The sequence below is a fragment of the Acipenser ruthenus genome, chromosome 26 (genome assembly GCF_902713425.1).
Source record: "Acipenser ruthenus chromosome 26, fAciRut3.2 maternal haplotype, whole genome shotgun sequence".
Taxonomy (NCBI): domain Eukaryota; kingdom Metazoa; phylum Chordata; class Actinopteri; order Acipenseriformes; family Acipenseridae; genus Acipenser; species Acipenser ruthenus.
This window is the reverse complement of record NC_081214.1, coordinates 19,851,349-19,875,077: the sequence shown is the minus strand read 5'-3', so window position 1 is coordinate 19,875,077 and position 23,729 is coordinate 19,851,349. Positions and strand designations below refer to the sequence as shown.

The 23,729-nt window shown below is 39.0% G+C and overlaps 2 protein-coding genes across 4 annotated transcripts; both read right to left on the bottom strand.

The window, feature by feature from the left end:
- Positions 1 to 178: 178 nt before the first annotated feature.
- LOC117430863 (transmembrane gamma-carboxyglutamic acid protein 3-like) lies at positions 179 to 9,989 on the bottom strand. Of its 3 annotated transcripts, none has more exons than XM_034051407.3 (5): positions 9,878 to 9,988; positions 8,004 to 8,131; positions 7,670 to 7,715; positions 5,642 to 5,802; positions 179 to 4,662 (listed from the first exon to the last, which is right to left on the bottom strand). In XM_034051407.3, the coding sequence occupies exons 3-5, from the start codon at positions 7,677 to 7,679 to the stop codon at positions 4,168 to 4,170; spliced, it is 666 nt and encodes a 221-aa protein (XP_033907298.1). In that variant the 5' UTR covers positions 7,680 to 7,715; positions 8,004 to 8,131; positions 9,878 to 9,988; the 3' UTR covers positions 179 to 4,167. The 3 variants fall into 3 exon arrangements, with proteins under 3 accessions (XP_033907298.1, XP_058857278.1, XP_033907300.1); XM_059001295.1 differs by lacking the exon at positions 9,878 to 9,988 and adding an exon at positions 9,613 to 9,630; XM_034051409.3 differs by lacking the exon at positions 8,004 to 8,131 and having other exon boundaries at positions 9,878 to 9,989.
- A 2,050-nt stretch (positions 9,990 to 12,039) lies between these two features.
- On the bottom strand, positions 12,040 to 14,198 carry LOC117430170 (protein ripply1-like). Its single transcript, XM_034049968.3, has 4 exons — positions 13,952 to 14,198; positions 13,649 to 13,724; positions 13,000 to 13,076; positions 12,040 to 12,718 (listed from the first exon to the last, which is right to left on the bottom strand). The coding sequence occupies exons 1-4, from the start codon at positions 14,050 to 14,052 to the stop codon at positions 12,511 to 12,513; spliced, it is 462 nt and encodes a 153-aa protein (XP_033905859.1). The 5' UTR covers positions 14,053 to 14,198; the 3' UTR covers positions 12,040 to 12,510.
- Positions 14,199 to 23,729: the final 9,531 nt, after the last annotated feature.

Here is a 23,729-nt window from a genome sequence, read left to right as displayed (position 1 = left end):
CAGGGTTAGTTATCAACAATTGTTGATATCAAAACCCCAAAAATACAGTTAACTTGCTCCCTCAGACCAGCTTGATATTAAAGCTAGATCCACAACAACAATTATCTCTTTTGGCAGGAAACAGAAACAGCCTGGAAATTCTTTTATTTAATGAATAAATAACTGCGCAGACAACCAATTCTTTTTCAATTAACATTTTTTTTTAATATGTGCTTTCACAAAGCAATAATTTGGCACCTCTTGTCCATTGTGTCATGAAGTAGATGATAAATGCAAAAACGATCATTTCCTCTCTAGGCTGTTATGTAACACATCAGCAGAAGTACTGGTCTGCAACACAGCCAACATACACTGACCCTGGGCAGACTGGAGACACAAATTACATCAGTCCATGAAAACACTTTCACCATATATATTGTACGTAGGTATGTTTATAAACCTGTATGATCATTAAAAAGCAATGTCTTGAATGGTATTGTTTAATTTTACAAAAATATTCCTTCGGTCTTGCTAGATTTCTTACACCCATTTGTACATTTTTTGGTTCCATTTTCTACTTTTTGGTTTACTTTTTATTTTGTTGTTTTGTTTTTAACATGGCACTCAATATGGTTTGTAAACATTTTCTGCTCTTAAGCAGTGTTAAGAAGTAGCAAAATACCTTCTAATTTGCAGATGAGAATTGCATTGTGGACTGAGATTGAAGTGTTTTAATGGACTGCACATGCCGCTTCCCTCTGTAAATAGGGAATTAGATTTGGATAAGCCCGGGTCAATAAACAAGAAACACCCAAGCCCCCCAAAATGTTTAAGCCCTGTTGGAAAATCAGCTTTAATACTTGCTTAGCATAACACATTCCAAAACACATTGAATATCAAATAAGAACACAAATCAAATGTAAAGAATGTCCCTCCTCTCACTTGCATTCAATCTGGTATGTGCAATGACTGAATTAAAGCATTTCAAATGAGGGAGTTTGTAAGCACTTCCTGCAGTACCATTGGGAAGCCCCTTTACGTGCTAAAAAACATATAGCAACATTTTTATGATCTGTAATAAGAGGGACAACATCACCACCCCCCCTCCCCCCACCTCTCCAAAGCTTACTGGAAGCTCATTATACACAAGGGAGCAAAGGTTCAACAACTGCAATTTAGCAATTCTGGGTGGCAAAATTAGAGATTAAACAGTGTTGTAGGAGTCACAGTTGATGCTAGTATTCTCTTCGGTTGAGCCTTCGGGGTTGATCTGATCAACCTATACCCTGCAGGATAAGCCACAAATAGCTGGACTGCACCTGGGAAATCACCCCGGATTCCATCAGCCACTTCTATGTGGTTATCCCGGGATTACTCCTACAAATAATGCAATCCAGTTATAACACAGATAACTTTACCTTTAAAACTGATTTATGTAAAGAGGGCATAATTTTTTTTTTTTTTAAAACTGCAAACAGGTGCAACAAGCACAACTTCTATATGTTATATGATACACAATGAAAGACAATATAATAACAAATAACAACCCAAGATAGGGTCCCTTTAATGCAGGAGGAAGCCGATAATATTCCTGCTGTCTTGGTGATTATTTTGTTCTGGCCGCCCAGTTACAAAACAGCACCCACTTGTAACTTATACACTCCCAAGCATTAAACATGAAGTGGCAAGTGATCCAAACCATCCAAAAGCAGGTAACCAATATTTAACTCTTTTTGTGTCACCGTCCAGAAACTAAATCTTTGAAAGGAAACCAAACAAGGCTTGAGTTCAGGAATTACTAGATATGTTCTGGTTTGCTGAGCAACCATCTGCTTTTTTATTCATTTTTTTTTATTGTCTGAAGTAAAAAGTATTCTTTTGTGCCCCTGACATAGAAAAGTACTGGAGCTGGAAGACAAACCGCATGGCAAGTTAAGAGTTAAACATTGTATGTGCTTCTTTACATCAGACATCAACTACCTAAAACACCAACATGCATAGCAAATGTTACTATACACACACTGTACATTAGGAGACTGGACAGCCCCAGAAAAGTTACATTACATTTGAAGTACACCCTATCAAGAACTGTGTTTAAAAATAATAATAATGAAAATGGACTTCCTTTAACAAAATGAATCTAGCAGGCTTGGACACCAATATATAGATATTAATTATATTTACGAGAGACAGTTTTACTTGCTCACATCATTTCGTTTACAATGAAATTGGTTTTTACTAGTTGTGAAAAAACAAATGCAAATATTTTAAGCCTTTTTTTCAGTTTTAAAACAGTTTTTGACACAAGGCTGTTTTGACCCTCGTCTAATACATTTATACGTTTCAGTTTAACTTTATTGATATAACTTTTGCTACAGAGAAAACTATTAGTTCCCCATGGCTACTGTGGGTGGACAGTAAATAAATATAAAAAAAAGACAATTTCTTAGGTAACATTTCAGCAGGGAGGTACAGACCCAACGTTACACTCACATTCAAGGGGTTAAGGAGTTTCAGTAAACAGGTCACAAGTAAGGCTGGAAAAAACAATGATAGTACTCTGCATAGCGCCCCTCTAGTGTACATTTGCTTGGAATGCATCTGTATTATCTAAAGAAAAAAAAAGGAAAACAGAAAGCACATATTTATAAAGGTATGAGAGCCTTCCATTCACCATACACAAGAAAGAGAGAAAAAGAAAAGCTAGGATATCCTTATCCGTTTCATGCGTGTGTGCTGTAAAGTTAACCAGAACTTGAGTGCAGGTCCACAGAGGCCGACAGATCAAGGGCTGGCAACCTGTTACTACTCCAGCTGGGAAGCAAACAGCCTGCAGGCTTCAGTCTTTCAATCCTGTCCACCTGCACTCAAAACAGCGTGTCTCTGTAAGAACACCATCAGGGCTAGAACAGAACTGGGGAATTTCAAACACATTACAGAACTCCTGTGTGCTTAGCATTTGTTTATGGGAGCAAAAACTGTAATACTGTAAGTGAAATTATCCACACTTTAGGTTGTTTTTTCCTAAAACATTTAGAATTGAACTAATTTAAAACAATTTTATTTACTGGATAAAAAGGTATTGCACAAACCATTTCGGTGGAGTTGGCTACTGTAGATCTGTTAATGCGAACGCAGTGAAGAAAGAATATTATTGTCCAGGTTATAACAAAAACTCAAGACTGCTAGTTCCTCCCACTATGCTCAGTCAAACATTTACTCGCATCCTCTTTCCATTAAACCGGACTCTAAAGGGTCACCTGTTCAGTTCTAACCCTGATTGAATACAGTGATCAATGGCAGTGCAGCTGTGCTTTAGAACACCAAAACATTCAATTTTAGAACACTTTTAAAAACATAGCCTTACCCACTCACCCACCCACCTCTAAACCTACCACTGATACAGTAGCAGGTCAACTAAATGATTGCTGATTCACAAGTATTTATGTATATCTCTTATTTTAAATTTGACAAATTCTCAAGAATGCAGTCTCATTGAAAGGCATCAGGTGTTTGAGAATTTTCATCGGTCCATTCCATAACAGAATTTTCAGCTGGAGACTTTCATCAGTAATCCTCCTTTAACATTCTGTACAGTGTGGAAAGGCCTCTGCACAGAGAGTTCACAGAGACCTTTGGACTGCAGGGCCGAATACAGACCTTCATTCAACAGCTCGCAGTACCTGGTCTCCCTCAGCTATAATCTTGGCACACTCTCCTGGCTCTCCCATCACTCAAGGTTTTACAGAAGTTCTGTTCTGCCTGAATAGATCCTTGCAATGTTCTTTCTTAACACTCCTAGCAATTGTAGGAGTAAGGAAACATTAAAAGCACAGAGATCCTGCGGCTTCACTGTTGTTCAGCTAATCATGAAAGCTGTTTGAATACATTCCAATCTCAATAACCAATCACTACTCCAGAGGTTCACCACCCTAAATGTCAGAGATCACAGGGAATTTCTAGGGGTCACGGTCATTAGAAAGGACTTTCCTGAAACCAGACTCCTATTGCTTTGCTCTAATTGAAGACATTCTCCATATACCCCCTTCTCTATTCTATATATTATAGAAAGCTTCTGTTGTTGTGCTCTTTCTTTCTATTGTTTTTTAACAATTCAAGTTAAGGCAAAGGCGTCCGGTTTCGTATTTTCCTAAAAAGGGGGGGGGGGGGGGGGTGATGGGGGTCTGGTCACTTCTGTCTTACAATCTCCTCATACTTAGGTGGAGGGTCACTGTAGGGGGCGCTGTTTTCGTCACTGCTGCTCTCCACATGTCCGATGACTTCCTCGTAAGAAGGGGGTGGTGTGGCGCTGGAGAGCCGGGAGGCAACAGAAACAGAAGTGTCCTGAACATACAGTGTCCGGTTGGCGTGCCCGCTGCTAGCTGCCCCTGCCCTGGCGCTGGGCTCGTGGTGAGGCAGTTCTGTGGTTGTGTGTGAGGGCTCCCGGTGCACCAGGATGCGGGGCAGGCTGCGGGAGGTCCGGTTGGTGAGGTAGCGGTTCTGGGAGTAAGCAGGACGGCGACGTGTGGCTTTCTGAAGCTGGCACCTCCAGATGATGAAGAGCGCAATGATGATGAGCAAGCCCACGCCCAACAGGGGCACCACCATGTACATGGCGTCAGAGCGCTCAGTCTGCGGGTCAAGGTTGGTGCTCACTGTGTAGTAGGTCTTCCAGAACTCCATCTGCAACAACAATAAAACAAGCTACATTGCCATTATCTGCCATGGATAGAAATGCAAGCACTGTGAAAATGCTGGTCAGCATGACCTGCATTTACAGTTTTCTTTAATAACTTTTTGTTGCCAAAAGTATATGCTTAGAAGTCACTTCAATTTCAGGAAAGCAGTTTCAAAGATTGAGCTTATGACCTCACAGTTTGTTTGCGTTAGATAACCTCAGAGGGAAACCTGGAACAAACTAAACTACTATGCAATGAGAGTCTTGTTTTCATCCCTGCTTCATTACACCGACCAGTCCACAATAAGCCACAACTCATTAGCAGGTCACCAATCTTCTAGGGGTCCCCAGTGGCTCTCCTACTAAAAGCACAGCATTTGAAGAGCAGGGGAACTCAAGAAAATCCGTTTGTGTTGACTTGAACATCTTGGACTAGTCAGGCAAGTCCAAGTAGACTTCCCAGGCTGAGGCCTCAGACAGACAAACAGGCACCTCCTCATATACCCAGATTCTGATAAACTAAGAAAAATGACCAGACCAAGTTTCATCACATCATTGAATAAACAGTTCACTAGGTATATGTAAAGTGTGACATACATACATACATACATACATACATACTTACACACTGTGCAGTTGCTTTCACTATACCCGCTGCTAAATATGACATACACAAATAAGACACACAACAAGGGTCTCAGAAAGCCAAGAGTCAAGTTTAGGATTTTAACCTTTGTTATGGATCACAGTGCATGTTAGTAAGGCTTTAGTTTGTGGTTAGGCTAAATGTCATCAGGGTTTGGTTAGAAGATTTCAGAATTTGGGTTAATGTGTGTTTAGGAGTATCAGCAGTCCAAATAAGCGAGGAACACTTGGGTGAATGCAGTAATATAAAGTACGCGCTTCACACTGTATCTGGGTTCCACCACCACACAGTAGGCTATGTTGGAGAGTGAGGAGAGAGAGAAGAGCAAGAGCGGTTACCGTCATCTCCTGGTTCTCAAAGACCTCCCTGGCCTCTTCGTAGCTGCAGATCTCTTCGTTGCACTCGCGCTCAATGTTGCCCTGACAGAACTCTTCCAGGAAGCCGTTAGCCCTCGGCAGACGCTTGAGGAGGGATTTGGCATCCTTCGCTTCTAGGAAAGCTAGTGGGGGGGGGGGGGGGGTGATGGCAGAGAATCAGGAACTTAAAACACAAACCTTTCAGAACTGAAGCCGTCAGTGCAAGTACATGTCATCTCAAGTTGTCAAAGCCTTGCATGCAAGTTGTTTAAACAGTGGCAATGATCTGAAGTTTCCTGTTACAAGGTACCTTTCTGAATAGAATTTGTGAAACTTAGTCAAAGCAACAACCTGTTACTACAGCCAAAGACTATTGAAAACATTACATATATCAAGCATGAATTAAAATAACTAACAATTTGGCCAGTCCTTTTTTCTTGCTAATTTGACAGTGTGGAATAAATAACAAAATATAATACAAGCATGATACAATATTTTACCGACTCCTGTCTTGCCAGTATCACACCCATACAATTTAAGAGAGTTAACTGCTTACAGCATTGAACCATCAAATATGAGGTGGGTATATTGAAACATTTTACTTTATACTCCGGCTCTCAGTCTCGTAGAAGAAAGCTACCAAAAGCTTGTTGAATTGCAGTATTCTTGCTGATTTTTAAGCCTGCTGCTCTTAAACTGGTTCCCTGTGCCCTGAATCAAAGCGGCTGTGCTTTCCTCTGTCTGTTTTGGTATCAAGGGATGTCATTAGTTGTATTAAACAAAGCACCTCCAGCAACAGCATTCTGCTCCTGTCAAGTTCTACTTTATCTTGGGGGGGGCACTGTAATGTTAGTCTAGGCATTATTTCCATCAATATACAGTACCATATAGTCTTTTATATCTTCCTCAGCTCCCAGTGAGGCATTAAAAACAAGGTAGGTACAGTAAGTAACATACAGTAAATACACCAAGTCAAGGAAATAAATAACACATTACAGAGGTCCCCTGTGAAATGCTGATGCATATTTGAATCAAAACCAAGTGTTTAAGATACAGCCTTCAAAAAAAATAGCCAATCAGGTGTTAGTCAGTTTCAAAAATAAGACAGGGCTAGTGGAGGAATAGGCTACCTTTTCATTCCTTTCACCTGGTTTTGAATGAGGCTCTGGTCACAACCGAAATGAGCCTCAATTTGACACAGATGACACCACAGAATTTAATCAAAAGCCACTGCTTAAGAAGGTGTCCAGGACTTGAAGGCAAGGGGTTGTTCAGGCCAGGAATGAGATGTAATTGTTTGCAAAGCTGTCTCCTGGCCCCTGCGGGCTCCTTGACTAACTGCAACCTCGCCTTTCACAAACACTACATTTCACAAACACTACATTTCACAAAGTAAAAGCACAGGAATATGAACAACAGTACAATTAGGCAAACATGTTGCAAAGAGCACACGAGAAATACACTCTCAACTTGATTAGAGGTAGCCACCCAACACACAAACATACAAAATACCTTGGGTTAAAAGACTGGTTTAATTTAAGATTAATCTGGAATCACATAACATTTTAAACAGAAGCAAAACCATAATGCTATAGTCAGCCTTGGAGCCAGTTGGACCATCGTAATTCCACATTGCTGTGTCTGTGGTCAAGTTAAATCATCATTTAACATCAGAAAAAAAGTAAAATCTATAGGACATATTATATTTTAATAAACCTCTGTTACTTATGATTGCATTCTTCTTAAATCCACTTACACCAGGACACATGTATAAGTACGGCCGAACACAGTGTATTGTAATATAATATAATGCTATTGAGAATATTTATTTTACAACTGTAATATAATACATTCTCTTTTCTCAACAGTAAGACATCACAATGGACTGAAATAGCATGCATCTCTATTGTAAAAAGTCCATGCATGTTGTATATGTATATGCGGTGTATGCATCACTTTCAAAATGACAGGCAAGTTGTATTTTTATCTCTTAAATAAAGATGTACTCACTTTCAGCCATAGTGCCAGACCACCACTTCTAATAGAATGCATTGACCTACCAAAAACAGAAAGCAACATAAGAAAAGTCTGAGAACGAGAAAAGGCCATTTGGCCCATCAAGGCTCGTCCCTTGTTAGCACACCATTTTCCCCTACTGGGGGGGAACTAATTTAAAAGCACAGAATCTAGTATTTCTTTTTAAATGTTCCCAGTGTTTTAGATCCTACTACTTCACATGGTAGGCTATTCCATGTATTTAAAACTCTCTGCGTAAAAACGTGCTTCCTTACTTAAAAGAAAAGTTAATGACAGCCTTCGGTTTCCTATTTTACTGTCAGCTTACCTTTGATCTTGGATTGAAGATACAGTACTACCTTGACAATATTATGATACTGATCAAGTGAAGTGTAGTATTGTGATGTATGTATTTGCTGGGAAATGATTGCTAGTGTTCCTTGTCACACCGTTGTGCTGCAAAGACAAAGAAGCATTTCACACACGGGTTGCTTGCTTTATTTTCTCTTTCTCTAAAAAAAGACTATGGTTCAAGATACCAGTCCCAAGCCAAAAGTCTTCTGTCATTTTCTGAATTAGGGTGCGTCCAGCAGGACACGTGGCATTCTGATATATGAATCCATTAATAGAACATTCAGTTGTATCAGGTTTCATGCTTTTATTGGAACAGTTCTTATTATATTTCAATCCTGTCCACTGCACAAAATCACTTCATTTTGTAATTCCAAACAGAATCTAGATGCAGTATATTATTATTATTAATTTCTTAGCAGACGCCCTTATCCAGGGCGACTTACAATTGTTACAAGATATCACATTATTTTTACATACAATTCCCCATTTATACAGTTGGGTTTTTACTGGAACAATCTAGGTAAAGTACCTTGCTCAAGGGTACAGCAGCAGTGTCACCCACCAGGGATTGAACCCACAACCCTCCGGTCAAGAGTCCAGAGCCCTAACCACTACTCCACACTGCTGCTATTAATTTAACATGGAGAGACCAGGGAGCAGACAAAAAACTGGTATAACAAATTTAAAAAAATGAGACTAAGTACAGACTCGTGCTGTGTTCTGAATAATGTGGTTCTAGATAGTTAGCATGACCTTTTCCGTTTAATGCAAATTTCATATAAAAATGCACAAATGTGTTTGATGTTCTAATAGACTATTGGAGAAGAAATAGCTTTTAACACAAGAAGCGCACAACCCATTATAAGGACATTTGACATGCGAATCAAAATACTTGATAGTCCTGAACAGCCTGCAAGCGTGTTATTTGTGTTTATTCAGCTGAAAAACTCTTTAGTGAGGTCTGCTCTTTCATTCAGGACACCAGATAAAAGTGCACTCCCAATCCAACAGACCCCCCGGCTCCGTGTCTTTACCGAGAAGCGTTGCTATATTTCTGTGTTCGAAGTTTGTGCTCGGGAAATAGTTTTTCAGTGTTATAATAAACCTACTATAAATATACAAATCACCGAGGTGTTCCCATGGTAACAACATGGCGAAGGAGGTGTCAAAAGAGACGCCTAACTATGTAGCACAGGACGCACATATGTGTTAAAAATAAATAAATAAATAATGTGTTTCAACAAGTATTTATGTCCAGTGTATATTTATATTTTAAATGGCTATCTATCTGTCTGTATAGGTTACAGGGAGTGGTGAGATGTATTTTTGACTTTGGCCAATATGTTTTACTCTGAACTTACTAAGCTATTGATGTTATACAAGCAAAAATCTAATACAAAACAAACAAACAAACAAACAAACAAACAGATAAATAAATAAATAAATAAATAAAAGTAACGTTAAATTTAAAGCACAGTAACGGAACAATACTAATCCGTTGGGAATATGAATTCTGTATATTTTTAACAATTGTACATTAATAAAAGTATGAATAAAACAATTAATTAGAATTGATTACATACCCTCGCCTATCCATTCAGTATGAATTATATTCGTATTTAAAAAAAAAAAAAAAAAAAAAAAAAAAACTCGCGAAAAAATGTTCCATTACCATAATGAAATATTTATAAGAATCTTCATTGTGGTTTTTGAAATATACGTACTGTAGTGTTTACTTTTATTTAACTTCGTAAGACTATATAACACGCCTGTGACCTATACAAACTACAGAGATACATGTTTTCAAAATTGTTTATAAAAATAAGCAATGTGAAATAATCCGCTTACCTTACGTATTGTTTGCAACCCCATTCCTGAACAGCAACAAGACCATCTTCATAAACCGTGGAGCGTCTGAGAGAGAAACGCAGCTCAGCCAATCACAAGCCCGAGATCGACAGATTTATCCAATCACCGCAGAAAGACGTTTCTCAGATATGTACGTCAACAGCCCTCTGTTAACGGTGCATTATGGGGGTTGATGTTCATTCACACTTTCTTACTTTATTCTGTGAAATTCATTCGCCAAAAGTAAAAAATAAACTGCGCGCGACATCGGTCCTTGGATATAAGCGGTTATCATTATTTTTCAGAGGGTTCGTTTTTTTTTTTTTTTTTGTTTTTTTTTTTTTTTTTTAAGAAAACGGCCACCTTTCAGAATAAAAAAGGAATAAATATTTGCCACACCTTTGTACAAAAGACTACAACTACCAAAATCCCTACAACTCACGGTCTAGTCCCCTTGCTATTTATTTATTTATTTTTCTGAAAAGATGTTTTGCATCAAGCAGGGAAGTTGGGGATCATGGTTTGTTGTTTTTATTTTGAGTGACCGGGTGTCTTATATCATATGTAATATTGTATTGTATAGTTCAAGCCCCAGTATAGGAAACACACCCTATTGAGATTGCGTATGTTCGATAGTTATGCTCTGGGCGGCTCCTTATGATTGATTGATTGATTGATTGATTTATAGGAATTCTTGATCCACATTCGGTCTCGTTGAATCGCAGCTGCTCTGGTCATCATTGACAGATTTAGGACTGGACGGGGTTATTTAGGATTGAAACGCTTTGAGCCTTTGTGCTCAAACGGTATAGAAAACAGATGTCGTTGGGATCAGCATGGTGTAGTGCATTTGAAACTGTCTGTGTGTGTTATTGGGAAACCGTGTGTGTCTGTGTCACGACCACAAGAAAGCGTGAGGCGCACAGTGATGTAGGTTTAGTCACAGGGCTGTGATGTGCGTGGGTGTGTGTGTGTTTCATGACGTCCTAGAGGCCGATAAACTAATAAGAGCGACACGACTCCTTACGGTAGTTTTAACAAGCTATTGAGAACACCAGAATGTGGAGTGTAGTAAAAATATCAGGCATTCTGTCTGTATGTAAAACTTATATTTTTACATGTGCAAGCCGTGGGTATAGGCCCTGCTGATAAACTTTTTCATGTAACTGATGTCCCTCATTTCCTTATTACAGCTGTGGAGTGCACTTAATATAACTGACATGTTTGGTTAATAAGTTATCCTAGGGCAGCCTTTATGTCAGGTTACCTTGTGCTCACAGCGTCCGGCCTGGCAAAGTCTTACAAACACATTTGACCTCACTAACACACTCACTAGCCTCCAACAAGTACTGGCACGGGTGAATACATGCAGATTGAGAGGATGGGACATTAGTCCGCGTTTGGTACCAGCTTTAGCAGGCACCAGCTCAGCATCCCATTTCCTGGTGCAAAATGAAGATTCAGTGAAACCTTGTAGTTCTGCATTCATATTAAATTAATAGCATAAATGAATAAGTGGGGGCACATTGCTTGTTCAGATAGTTTGCATGTACCCTGCTGCATCTGAAGAGAACATGTTGCTTAGGTAGTGGTTAGGTTCAAACGAGCAACAAATGCCTCACCCCCCGCCTGTGCTCTAATATTTGGTGCTGTCTTTGATGTGACTTGAGTGAAGGCAACAGTGTGTGACACATCACGTCAAGTAATGCTGTAGGGTGTGAAGAAGTAATCAAATCAGGCTCAGACACGGGCCATAACATATCGGATAGATTCATATCTAGAGTGATCATCACAGACGGCTAAAGTTATGTTGCCACCCACAGTGAGGGCTTGATGAAGTCTTGACAGGAAGTACATTATTGGGAGATCAAAGGCCCTTTGCTCCCCTGCAGTGACAGGAGACCCAGTTGAATGAACAAGAGAATAAGCTCCATTTTGGGATGTTGCTGTGGGGGGAGGAAGTGCGGATTTCAAGTCTTTTGAATGAACACACATGAGCTGCAACCATGTGGTAATAGCATTGATAAAAGGGTAAGGCAAAGATAATGTGATTATCCCAAAATGAAAAGCAACTTTGAAGGCCATTTTGTTTTAAACACAATAGAGCATATACTATATGCAGCAAAAACAAAAGTTAGGTTTTCTGAAAGTTTTTATTTAAATAGAATTCTGGTTTTAAATTATATTTCTGTACAAAACCATTTCAATTTACAATATGTACAGGTTTTTTTGCATCATAAATTAACAAATAAAAAAAATAACATTTTAATATATTTGTTACAAATTTTTTTTTATGTTATGCCACTCCTCTGAAATAAACAACCCCAATATGGGACCAGTAAATCAAAAGAAATGAGACAATCGAGGTCTAATACTAAAAACAATAAATAACAAAGTTTAGGCATCACACCAAGATTATTAAACAGATGGCACGTTGAACAGCTCAGTATCTTAACAAGCACAAAACAGTGAAGGAACTAGGTGACTTGGGTTCTATTGCCAACAAGAACAAAGATTCTCTTCAGCTGATTCCTAGAGTCAATTGATCTTTGTTTTTCACCATACATTTCCAGCAGAAATAAAATAACTAAATTTTAAATAAATAAATAGGTTCTAAGCTGTTGATAGTAGGTTCAGTTGTAGCTGGTGAAGTGGGTTGCAGGTAGAGCCTTGTGTTTTGGAGAGACCTCCTGTTCGCTCTCAGATTCATCATATTCCTCCTCATCCTCGCTGTCAGACTCCTCGTAGAAGCTAATTGTTGCCTGGACTGGGAAGTTCTTCAGGAGGTTTTCCCCATCACTGTACAGGTAGTCGTAGGATTTAGATTTGGGCCAAAATAGTCTGGAGAAAAAAAAAGAAAGAAAAGGATAATTAGAATTGAATTTTGAGGTTTGGTTGAACTAAATCAGATTTATCTAACCAAGAAATAATAACACTATAATGGAAGGTGCAGATTGCAAATGATTCCAGTGCCCAGGTCAGCTTTTCATGCAAGTTCACAAGTTTCCGATAGAATAAAGATCTTCTACTTGTGTTGAATTGTGGAAGAGTAAAGTTCCTGTTAAGGGTATAGTCTGGAATCAGATTGACAGCACATTCACAAGACAAAACTAGATGCTTACCTGACTGGGTGCTGGAATAGGGGCTGCGTCTTTTCTGTTTCAGTGAAGCTTTCTGTGTTTGCAGGTCTGGCGTAAGGCTGGAGAGAAAACAGAACAAGTACATTAATAAAGGAACCTGCACTGTATTTGTGAACAAGACACCAAACAAGAAGGGTATCAAAAGGATTTAACTGGCAAACACTTTGAAGTGCGGGTGGACAATTCTATAGGAAGCCCTCACAGGTACACAGGGGGTTCAGTTTTGTTTGTGTTCGTCTCCGGTACTGGTGCAGGGGTTGGAAGCCTTTTGGTTCGAAGTCTCACCTTCAGTGTCAGCTCAGTTGTTTGGTACCAGCTTTAGACCGCCATATGGCATCTCTTCTGGGTGTTAATTCCCTAGCATCTATGTTTCTCTCTTAAATCAACTTCATTTCTACACCTTCTTCTCTGGCACGGTAGTGCTAATCCCATTACAAGATGCAAGTTCTCTCCTTCTGTGACTGACAGGACCAGTTTAAAATACAAGTTTAAAGTACTGGGACAGATGGTATCTATCCATGGGTGAGGCGCAAACCAACAACTACCGCAGACATATATATACTTCAATTAAAGAGAGTAGTCAAGGGAATATAATTCTGCAAACTATAAATTGCACAGAAATTAAACTTACACAAGCCTGCTGTCTCCTGTTCTTTCTCTCCATGTCTCTGGTGGTCATGATCCAGGGTCTCCATAGAGAAGGTGGGCTGGAGAAAAGAAATTATATTAATGAGTAACTCAGGTCACTGGCTGGAAAGCAGCTAATCATTATTATAATATATATATATATATATATATATATATATATATATATATATATATATATATATATATATATATATGTATGTATACTATTCAAATAAAACTGCCACACGAGAATGCATCTTGCAGTTTGAATGCTGTAAACACGTAGTACAATGAAGAAAGAACCTACCTGCTTTTCTGAGCTAGTCCGTTTAGAGCCATGCTGTAAAGGTAGGAGCTAGGAGCAGGTGCAAACGGTGTCAGGTTAGCGAAAAATGCGGTGGATTCCATTGCTGTGTTCTGCCGTTATCCTTAAAAATGAATGCTTCTTGTCTCTCACTGGCGCTTTCTCTCTCTGTCTCTCTCAAGTGACTTCTCGGGTCGATGGCACGACGGTTCTGTGATTTGCTGCAGTCTCTCCAGAGTTTATATAGGCCTCGGGAAGAGGGACAGTGATAAATGAATGGGGCTATTTGCATTTTGGTGTCAAAAGTGGCCCAGTTGAATAAACAGAGCGCGACAGCGGGTGGTGAGGCCGGTGGTGAGAAATTTGGTACGAGAGAGGTGATTAAAGATAACAGAAAGGGGGAAAGTTAGACACCATCTGTGAGGAAAACCCGCGGGGAGTTATAGAGCAGGAGTGCAAAAGTAATTAAGAGGGAAAATTAGTATCCAGCCCCCAGACTAAAGCAGCGCCTGAGTATTCTTGTTTGGAGACAAGGCAGTCATAAACGTCAATTAATTTATATAATGGGCGAAAACGCGAAACAATCTTTACCTGGATTGAAACTCCAAGGGCTTATCTGCTGTATGTTGTAACATTTGTTTATTGCCTGTAAAGAAGAGTAACTATGGATTTTAAATGTTTTACAGTGGGACTAGTACTGTGGTGATATAGCCTACATGTAAAGCATTGCTATAGTGGTATAATAACTGTATGCATTCTTCCAAATTCATACAACATATGTGTAGCTAACTATAGTCATTAAAAATGTGTGTTTTTTTTTTTTTTTATCTGGGCAGGATGTGCTTCTGTTCATTATAAAATCAATAACTAAATACACTTTCTTGAACTTAACAAAAACTTTTGAAAATGACACACATCGTTATTTAAATGTTTAGAAAATTGTGGTGAACAATTCAAAGCATGAAATGACATTTTAAATGAGATTAGAATTACATTTTACATTTCAGAGTAATTTATGAACAAGAATAATTAAGAAAACGTCATACCTATACCAAATTGTTTCTGCGGATTTAAAATGTATAGCCTATTAACAGTGACGTTGAATTGTTGAACAACATTTTTATATTTGGTAGCCTACTGAATTGCATGTGCATTAACTTGCTCTAGGCGTAAATAGTTTATTTTACAGAATATACACATTTAACTTGTAGCACGTGCACAGAATGCATGAGCATTGTAGATTACGCGCGTTTTACAGTATTTGAGATTGAAGTGTTAAACGTTTGTAAATGTATTCCTAAGTAATGACCCTTTAATGGGGTCTGATTGACTCTATAGGCAGCTTATTGTCCCAGCAGGGCATCCCACATTCTGGCAGAGTCTGCAACAAAATGCGTAAATGGGACAGCAAAAGTGCTATCTGAATGCCCATTAATTCGACAAAAGGCATCTGAATGTGATGTTAATTTAGTTAATTTGGAAAATCTATGGACAACGGACTAAAAAAAAAAAAAAAAAAAAAACATTGCTTGTGGTTTATTTTGAATAGTTATAGCCTTTAATTTCTTTGAAAACAAAACATATAATCTGTATTTAGGTGAATGACTCCTTTTAGTAAAACGATTAACCGGGTAATGCACTTTCTTTTAACTTTTCCACTAGTGCATAGTAGGTCCTGTTTTATCATTTTGTTAATAGCTTTATTAACTCCACTTTTTAAAAATCAAAAGCGTAAAAAAAAAAAAAAACAATAGGAAAAGGTTTCGTTTGTTTAAAATGTGCGCTGTTTTATCTTCAAACGTTTGACAATTTGGCTTCTGTTGTAGGTAAAAGGATTTTAATTAACACCTTTAAGAAGCTGAATACTCCCACCACTACAACTTTACCACATTGTATTAAACCCAGACACAAGTTTATCCCCAAGATCCAAATGCTGAATCTCTTAAAATGACCCCTATCAAAACACGAGTTTGGAGACGGTTGTTTGTATTACTCGTTTGCTCTGAAGGATCTATTTTCACATTTGCTGGCAGTTCAGACAAGAGGTTTTACAGCAACATACCCCGGGGAGAGCGTCTGTGTACCCGCCGAGAAAGGTATTTCAGCAGACCTCAGTGCTTCCATAATACACAGCGCATCTGCATGATCAGTACCAAAAGTCATTCATAAACCTCTTTATCCAAACTTATCCAAACTTAGTAAAAGTGATTTATTTTTAAATGGTTTCAATTTTGATTCAGAGCAATACCATCCTCATCTGTCCAGGCACAGTTAAAGTGATCAAGCAGGAGTTTTACTGGAAGAGCCAAAGAAGGTCTTTCTGTCTTTTATAATACAAAACCTGAATTCTGTCACTTTTCAATAGTTCTAAATGTATTTTCAGTGTATAAATCAATCATGGATGTATTCATGTACCACATGTGTCTTATTCAATAGTTTTACATTAGAAATAAGTTAATAATGTTAACTTTTATTTTACATGGTTCCAGCCTACACATATAATACTAATAATAGTCTATGTCTGAAGATAAATAACATACTCCTAAATTACAGTACAGCAATATTTGCAATAAAACAAACATTATATATATATATATATATATATATATATATATATATATATATATATATATATATATATAAAACAAAGGATATTAAAACATAATTAAACTAACTTTTTACATAGACTACCCTGAGTTCTTATGAATAGGGATGTATAATAATACCAATACAGTAGGGTAATAATGTTCTTTAAACTGTTGGTAAGTGGAATTCATTCATTTGTATGCTTCAGCAGACCCACTGTTCTCCAGAATTATCATGTGTTTAATACCTGTCTGTTTTGTTTTCTCTATAAGAATGATATAGGGGATTGCTCATGTATATTCTAGGTTAGCTTATTGCTGGGGCCACTGCTAATTCCCTTATATCCTGTTATTACTGCGTATTCAGCCTCCCTGCTCAACTCATTGGAACACCTTCTCAGTGCAGAACAGCATAGGGACACTGGGGGCAGCAGTGAGACATTCTTCCCCCCCAGGTATAAAGTTCAAACAAATGAATCAGGGAAGACTGAAATGCTTCAGTAACTTTGTGACATTCGACATTTACCTCGTTTATTTAAAGATTGTCTGGTAAAAAATAAACATTAATGGTTACTTTTGGTAATGTGTTTCTTACAAAATAGTGAGTACAGATTAAGTAGTTACATTTCACAATGTACTGTTCATATAAACAGTTTAGTTTAAACAGTTTAGTTTACTGCATACACGTTTCATCCATAAATTCAAAAATCCTGACTCGAAATGTAAGGTAAAATTCTTAGGAAACTAAGTAAACATACAACTGGGCTAGTGCCTTCATCAGTGTACTTCGAAGAAACCTGATGAAGGCACTAGCAGAAACGTGTGTTTGCTTGACTCAGTTTCCTATAGTTTTCATTTTTACAAAAAGCTGTCCCCCTCTCTGCAGCCTTTCCACCTAGCTCCTTCCCAACCCTGAACTCAAGCCAGGCAGAGTCCAGGGAGGATGTGCAGTAGAGTGATCCAGCAGCATCATTCTTATAGAATGATTGATTCTATTTCTACATACCAGAGGGCCCTATTTATAAAGATTGAACTCATGAAGTCTGTTTTCATGGATACGTTTTGCATTCATGAAATTGTTCTAGTATACATAATACAATATATATATATATATAAGTGTATGAATGCGTATGTGTATACCTTACTGTTAAAGTCACAAACTGGTTAGTGATTGTGGTTAATCACAATTCTAATTTACAGTATCATGAATGTTATATCCTGTCATGTTATATGCAACTGCAGCTACTGTTTAGTTTTAATTACTTCTGGGATGAGCTTGATTTATAAAGTTGTGTCTGTGAATCATGTGAACTCAGATATGTTGGTTTTCCCCAGATACATTCCAGGGCTTGGGAGATTTTTAGAACACAGGAACATTCTTCTATCATTCCAAAGTACAATCTACTGCTTTTCCACTGCAGTGACGCTCCAGTGGTTTTCCAAATTGGATTTTACAGCCTATCGCTCTCACACCTTTCCCCTAAAGAGCCTCTCACCTCCACTGACACACTCTGGGTGTGGAGGGACGGGGCATGGAGGGGTCGCCCCCTCTGTAGCTCCACTCACCCCTTCCCAAACCCACATTTCTGAGGGGCCCAGAGCGAGAGAGAGAGGTGAGAAAGCCAAGCTCCAGCCAGATACGACTGTGCCCCATTCATTTACATGAATGAAAATCTGTAAACCTAATGACCTTGTAGATATTACAATAGATTTGAATCACATTGTCCCATTAATGGAAAAGTTGAAATTTGACATATTAGGGTTTTATATTATTAATTATCATTACCAGTCAGCTACCATACGTGCAATATTTGTTCCCTATCTATTGTATTGTGTGTATGTACTGTAGATGTTAATTGCTCAATTGTGTCTCTGCAAATAAGGGTTTTTCTTTTTTAAGTGTCACCCCCCTTCCTTCTGATCGTTACCCTTATAAAAGTACCATAAAAGAATAGTAAACCATTGCAAAGCACAGAGAGGTATGGTACGTAAAATTAAAAAAACATGTCAAGCCTTGGTAAACTGTGGTAAATGTATAATATAACTATGGCAAAAGCATCGGAAAATGGCATAATTCCTGTGCAAAATTACCGTGGTAAACTTTTATAAGCGCACTATCATTCATAAAAATAAATAACAATTGTTTACTAGCATATTTATTTATTTATTTTATTTTATTTATTTATTTCTTAGCAGACGCCCTTATCCAGGGCGACTTACAATTGTTACAACATATCACATTATACATTATTTTTACATACAATTACCCATTTATACAGTTGGGCTATTACTGGAGCAATCTAGGTAAAGTACCTTGCTCAAGGGTACAACAGCAGTGTCCCCCACTGGGGATTGAACCCACAACCCTCCGGTCAAGAGTCCAGAGCCCTAACCACTACTCCACACTGCTGCCATATACACTTAACTACAGAGTATAGCTAGACATATGAATGTCTGAAACTGATATGCAATCTTGCCAGTTCACCATTGATGAGGTTTGTTAGGACTAATTCATGGATAAATTAAAGAACAAAAATCTGTAAATCAATGGCCACCTTGATGATCCAATGGAAAATATGTCACAAACGCTAGCCTATTTTACCAGTCTCACATGGCAAATTGATTCAGAACATTGCAGCGTATAGATAATGTCTTTGGGGAAACCTCTGTTTTCTGTTGTAAAAAAATTAAAGGTGATGGAACTGTGTGGGCAATGAAAAAATGAAGAGCTGAGTGTGTCTTGATGTCCCTTGTGCATTGACCGGGGCGTTCCCACTCAGAGCTGGTCACTCTCACACCTCTCCTCCCTGATTGGGAGGTGTCTCTGGCACAGCATCACACCTCCACAGGCACACTTCAATGAAGACTAGAGAGAGCTATAATTTATCACACCTTGTTAGAATCTACACCTTTAGAGAAGTGACAACTGACACCTTTACAGACTGGCCTTGGGATTCCCAAAGCAGCACCTCCACAGATTCAAAAGAAAAAATCGATATGAAGAGAGGCTTTTAAACAATCTTCAACAGCAAAGCAGCTCTGGCACTGCAATGGAAATGCAATGGTTCTGTGCTAAGAGGTTAAGAAAGACTATGAACTATGCACTGGTAGCGGTAGAATGGGACTGCAATGGTAACATTCCTGTATTTCAATACAGTTCCATGCTACCACGTTAGTACCAGTGTTCTACCATATCAGAATTGCTATGCAATATTAATTATAAATCCAGTTAGGAAAAATGATGTAATGCATTAATGGATCTGTCAAGATATTCTAAAACATTTAAACCAAAACCAAACCCTGTTCAAGTCAAACAACTTTACCTCGTAAAACCAAGTCAGCAGTGGTATCGTGGCCAGATAGCCTTATTTTACACCCTTGTTTTACTTGAAGTAAGAAATTACCGCAGGGTGCATCAAGTTTATACCTATCTATCTATCTATCTATCTATCTATCTATCTATCTATCTATCTATCTATCTATCTGTCTATCTGTCTATCTGTCTGTCTGTCTGTCTGTCTGTCTGTCTATCTGTCTGTCTGTCTGTCTGTCTGTCTGTCTATCTGTCTGTCTATCTATCTATCTATCTATCTATCGCACATCTAGTGTATATATTGAAATAATTAAAATAATAAGGTGTTAATAAGATTCTGGGTTTTCTGTTGCTTCCAATCTGACTTCACATCAACTTGCTGCGATCCCTATGGACCTTTGTGACATTTGTTTATCCAACTGTCCCAATGAAATTGAATGGCTAGGATTCCACTTGTCATATAATGCATATTCACTACTGTTGTTATGAATAGGGGTCTATGCAGGCCAGTGCTGCTGAGAGTGTGTAGTAATGGATAGATATGGCTGCAGACAGGCCTGTTCTGAGCCAGGCTGTCTGTGCTCTAGGGCACTGCCTCTCAGGCCTGTCACTCTCACACCTCTACCCTAAAGAGCCTCTCACCTCCGCAGGCACACTCTGGGTGTGGAGGGAGGGGGCACGGAGGGGTCACCCTCTCTGCAGCTCTCCCAAACCCACACCTCTGAGGGGCTGCAGGGTGAGGGACAGGGAGATGGGAGAGGGAGCCAGCATTCTCCAGCGTACCCACTCTCACACCTCCACAGGCACACTTCAGTAAAGACTGACTCCCTCCTGCACATTGATACAATCTACATCTCTGGAGAAGTGACAGCTGGCACCCTCTCAGATTGGCTTTAATGGGATTCACAAAGCAGCACCTTCACAGATAGCACCTTTCAAACCTTCAGAAAGCTCTAATACTGGAAACCTTCTGATTGTACTCATGAAACAGGCTGGGTGGGACCTGCTGACCTTACTGTTCCCACGCAATGATCTTAGCCACTGTATGATATTATCGATCCACATGCATCAGTAGCTTTCTCTAGCTAATATCCCGATCTCCTATTGTCATTTTTAATTGATGCACACCATGAGAACCTCGTTAAGCTGGCACAGCCAGCCAGCTTGTTTCCAAGAGGGACCCAGGAAACAAAAACATGTACATTTAACACCATCCATTCTCACACACATTTCTCCATTTCTCATTCGTCAGTGATTATGTATACTTTGAACAAAAAAGTAATTATGAATGGCTGCTTCATGACAGAGGACTCAGGCTAACACTGGCTGTGCTAGGCATTGCCTCTCAGGCCTGTCACTCATACCTCTTTCTTCTAAAGAGCCTCTCACCTCCGCAGGCACACTCTGAGTGTGGAGGGAGGGGGCACGGAAGGGTCACCCTCTCTGCAGCTCCAATGACTTGACGCTTTCCCAAACCCACACCTCAGAAGAGCGGAGTGCCAGGCAGGGTCCAGGGAGAGTGGAGAGTGCCATTCCCACACAGCTGACCCCCCCCACCCCCCCACACACACTATTAATGAATCTGACTGTAGGGTGGGGCTGTTTGTTAACCACTGTTCATGGAATTATTTTGTTGAAAATGCAGAATCCAGACATCCCAAACACATTTAGCTCACCCTATTATTCCAAACAAAACCACTAGCAAACCCTAACACTACTAGGAATGACAACTCAATCAATCTATCCTGATATACTGTAGCAGCACACTCATACTCTTATGGTATCATGGTACTAAAATAAATTGGCTGAAAACATAGCAAAGTGTAAGAAAGTATAGTAAATGCTAAAGGAGCATGGTAAGTCATAGATGAGCAGGGTTAACCATGGCAAACCATGCTTAAAAACATATATATATATATATATATACAAATGGTGAACTGCAAACTCACCATTCATTTTTACTAATGTAAATGAGGAAATTACATTTCAGATTTACTTTGTACTCGTACTTTGTCATGTAATACATGTTTTTGTTCCCACTTTGGAAATGGTGGTCCAAGGGAAACTTTTGAAAAGGTTTAGGGATCTCTGTTCTGTAAGAATTTCACTTCAGGTTCCAAGGAATGTCACATGACCCAGGAAAGTAGGAATGGAACTTCACTCATAACTCTACACGTTCAGTCAAAACCCGGTTATATTCTAGGGATGGAACTTCACAAGGCTTCAAATTGGGACACAGTGCATTATGGGAATGCATGGTGTGGTAAAGGGCTGAGTGTGTCTCGACGTCCCTTGTGTTTTGACCGGGGCGTTCCCACTCAGAGCTGGTCACTCTCACACCTCTCCTCCCTGATTGGGAGGTGTCTCTGGCACACCCAGCCTCACACCTCCACAGGCACACTTCAATGAAGACTAGAGGGAGCTATAATTCATCACAGAGCCTCTCTCCCTCCTCCTCCTCACACCTTGTTAGAATCATCAGAGAAGTGACAACTGGCACCTTTACAGACTGGTCTTGGGATTCCCAAAGAGGCACCACACATAGCACCTTCCAAACTAGAAACTTTTAATACTCCACTCCACGTCTTTAGGTAAGTCCCCTTCTCAATAAAAACACAAACAAAGATCTAAGAGTAAGGAGCTAGTCTGTGCTATCCTTTACCTTTTTATGGAGTTTGCAATCATTTTGAAATTAATCTAACGCTGTTTTTTTTTGATGAGTATGTTCTAATGTGCTTTGCCCAGAGTTCAGAAGCTGCTCTTCATTTCTAGTTGCCAGCCATAGACATAAGTAACACAGGCATGATCAGTCATTATAGTACTAAAGAATCAACACCATCAAGTGAAGAGCAGAACAACAGCAGAAATCATACAGCATGCAAAAATAAGACTACAGTGTGAAATGAAATATGTATGTAGGCCAGTGGTGTAGTCAAGCTAGAGCGTGCCAGAACACCGTTCTGGTAATTTTTTTAATAGGCAGCAATGGTGTAGCCAGAACTCGCATAATAGGCAAGCAAGTTACACAACACATATCTCCCACACAACTGTCTGATTCAGTCGGTAATCCTCCTGATGCAATGGAAAGACCATTACAAACTTCTATTACAAGCTACTTCTTTAAGAAGGCTATAAATGCTGATGAAGACGACTACGACTGTGGACACAAACACAAGCAAAGCCACTGACACACAGACACGTAAATGAAGTGAAGCGTTCTGACAAGATGGAAAAAGACACTTTGTGGAAATACTCGTAGAAATGAGATGAATACATTACCTATTATATGTGTTACTAGAAGTTCATTATGAAAATAAAATGTGAATTTGTATAATAATTCTTGTTTAAGAAAATCTATATTTAAGTGGCGTTCCTGAACTTTCAGATTTAGGGCTACACCACTGACGTAGGCCTCAACTGCTGTACAGCTCTGGCCAAAAGTTTTGAATTTTAGGAATGAGACATAATTAAAAAAATAATATATATAGATATTTTATTTAACATCATGTAATCAAAGAAACTACAAAATTATATTGCAAAAGTCTACCAGAAGCCATAATAGTAGTACAGTGTTTCATGTTTGATTTTGAATTGTCACATTTTTCAATTTTTGAAGCAACGCTTTTGGCCATATCTGTATATCTCGTTAATGGGTATGCATGGGATAATTAATGAGAGTGGGAGTTTTTTTTGCTGTACATTCATAAGCATTCTGCTTGTTTGCTGTTTGTTTGCTGTTCTCTGACCTGTGTGCTGTAGACTGGGGGCAGATTAGCCAGCAGCTAAGTTTGTTATTATGTTCCCAACATGTGAGGAAAGATTAGGGTGAAGAAAGGAAGCTAATCCTGGCGAGTAACCCTTCCAGGACTGGGGGAAGGTACAG

Excerpts from the sequence above, each read along its gene's own strand:
- LOC117430863 (XM_034051409.3), bottom strand. Across the intron at positions 4,663-5,641 it reads TTGAGAACCAGGAGATGACG|ATGGAGTTCTGGAAGACCTA; the intron begins GTAACCGCTCTT and ends TTGTTGTTGCAG.
- LOC117430170 (XM_034049968.3), bottom strand. The coding sequence starts at position 14,052 with ATGGAATCCACCGCATTTTTCGCTAACCTGACACCGTTTGCACCTGCT. Across the intron at positions 13,725-13,951 it reads GGACTAGCTCAGAAAAGCAG|CCCACCTTCTCTATGGAGAC; the intron begins GTAGGTTCTTTC and ends TCTTTTCTCCAG. Across the intron at positions 12,719-12,999 it reads CTATTCCAGCACCCAGTCAG|ACTATTTTGGCCCAAATCTA; the intron begins GTAAGCATCTAG and ends TTTTTTCTCCAG.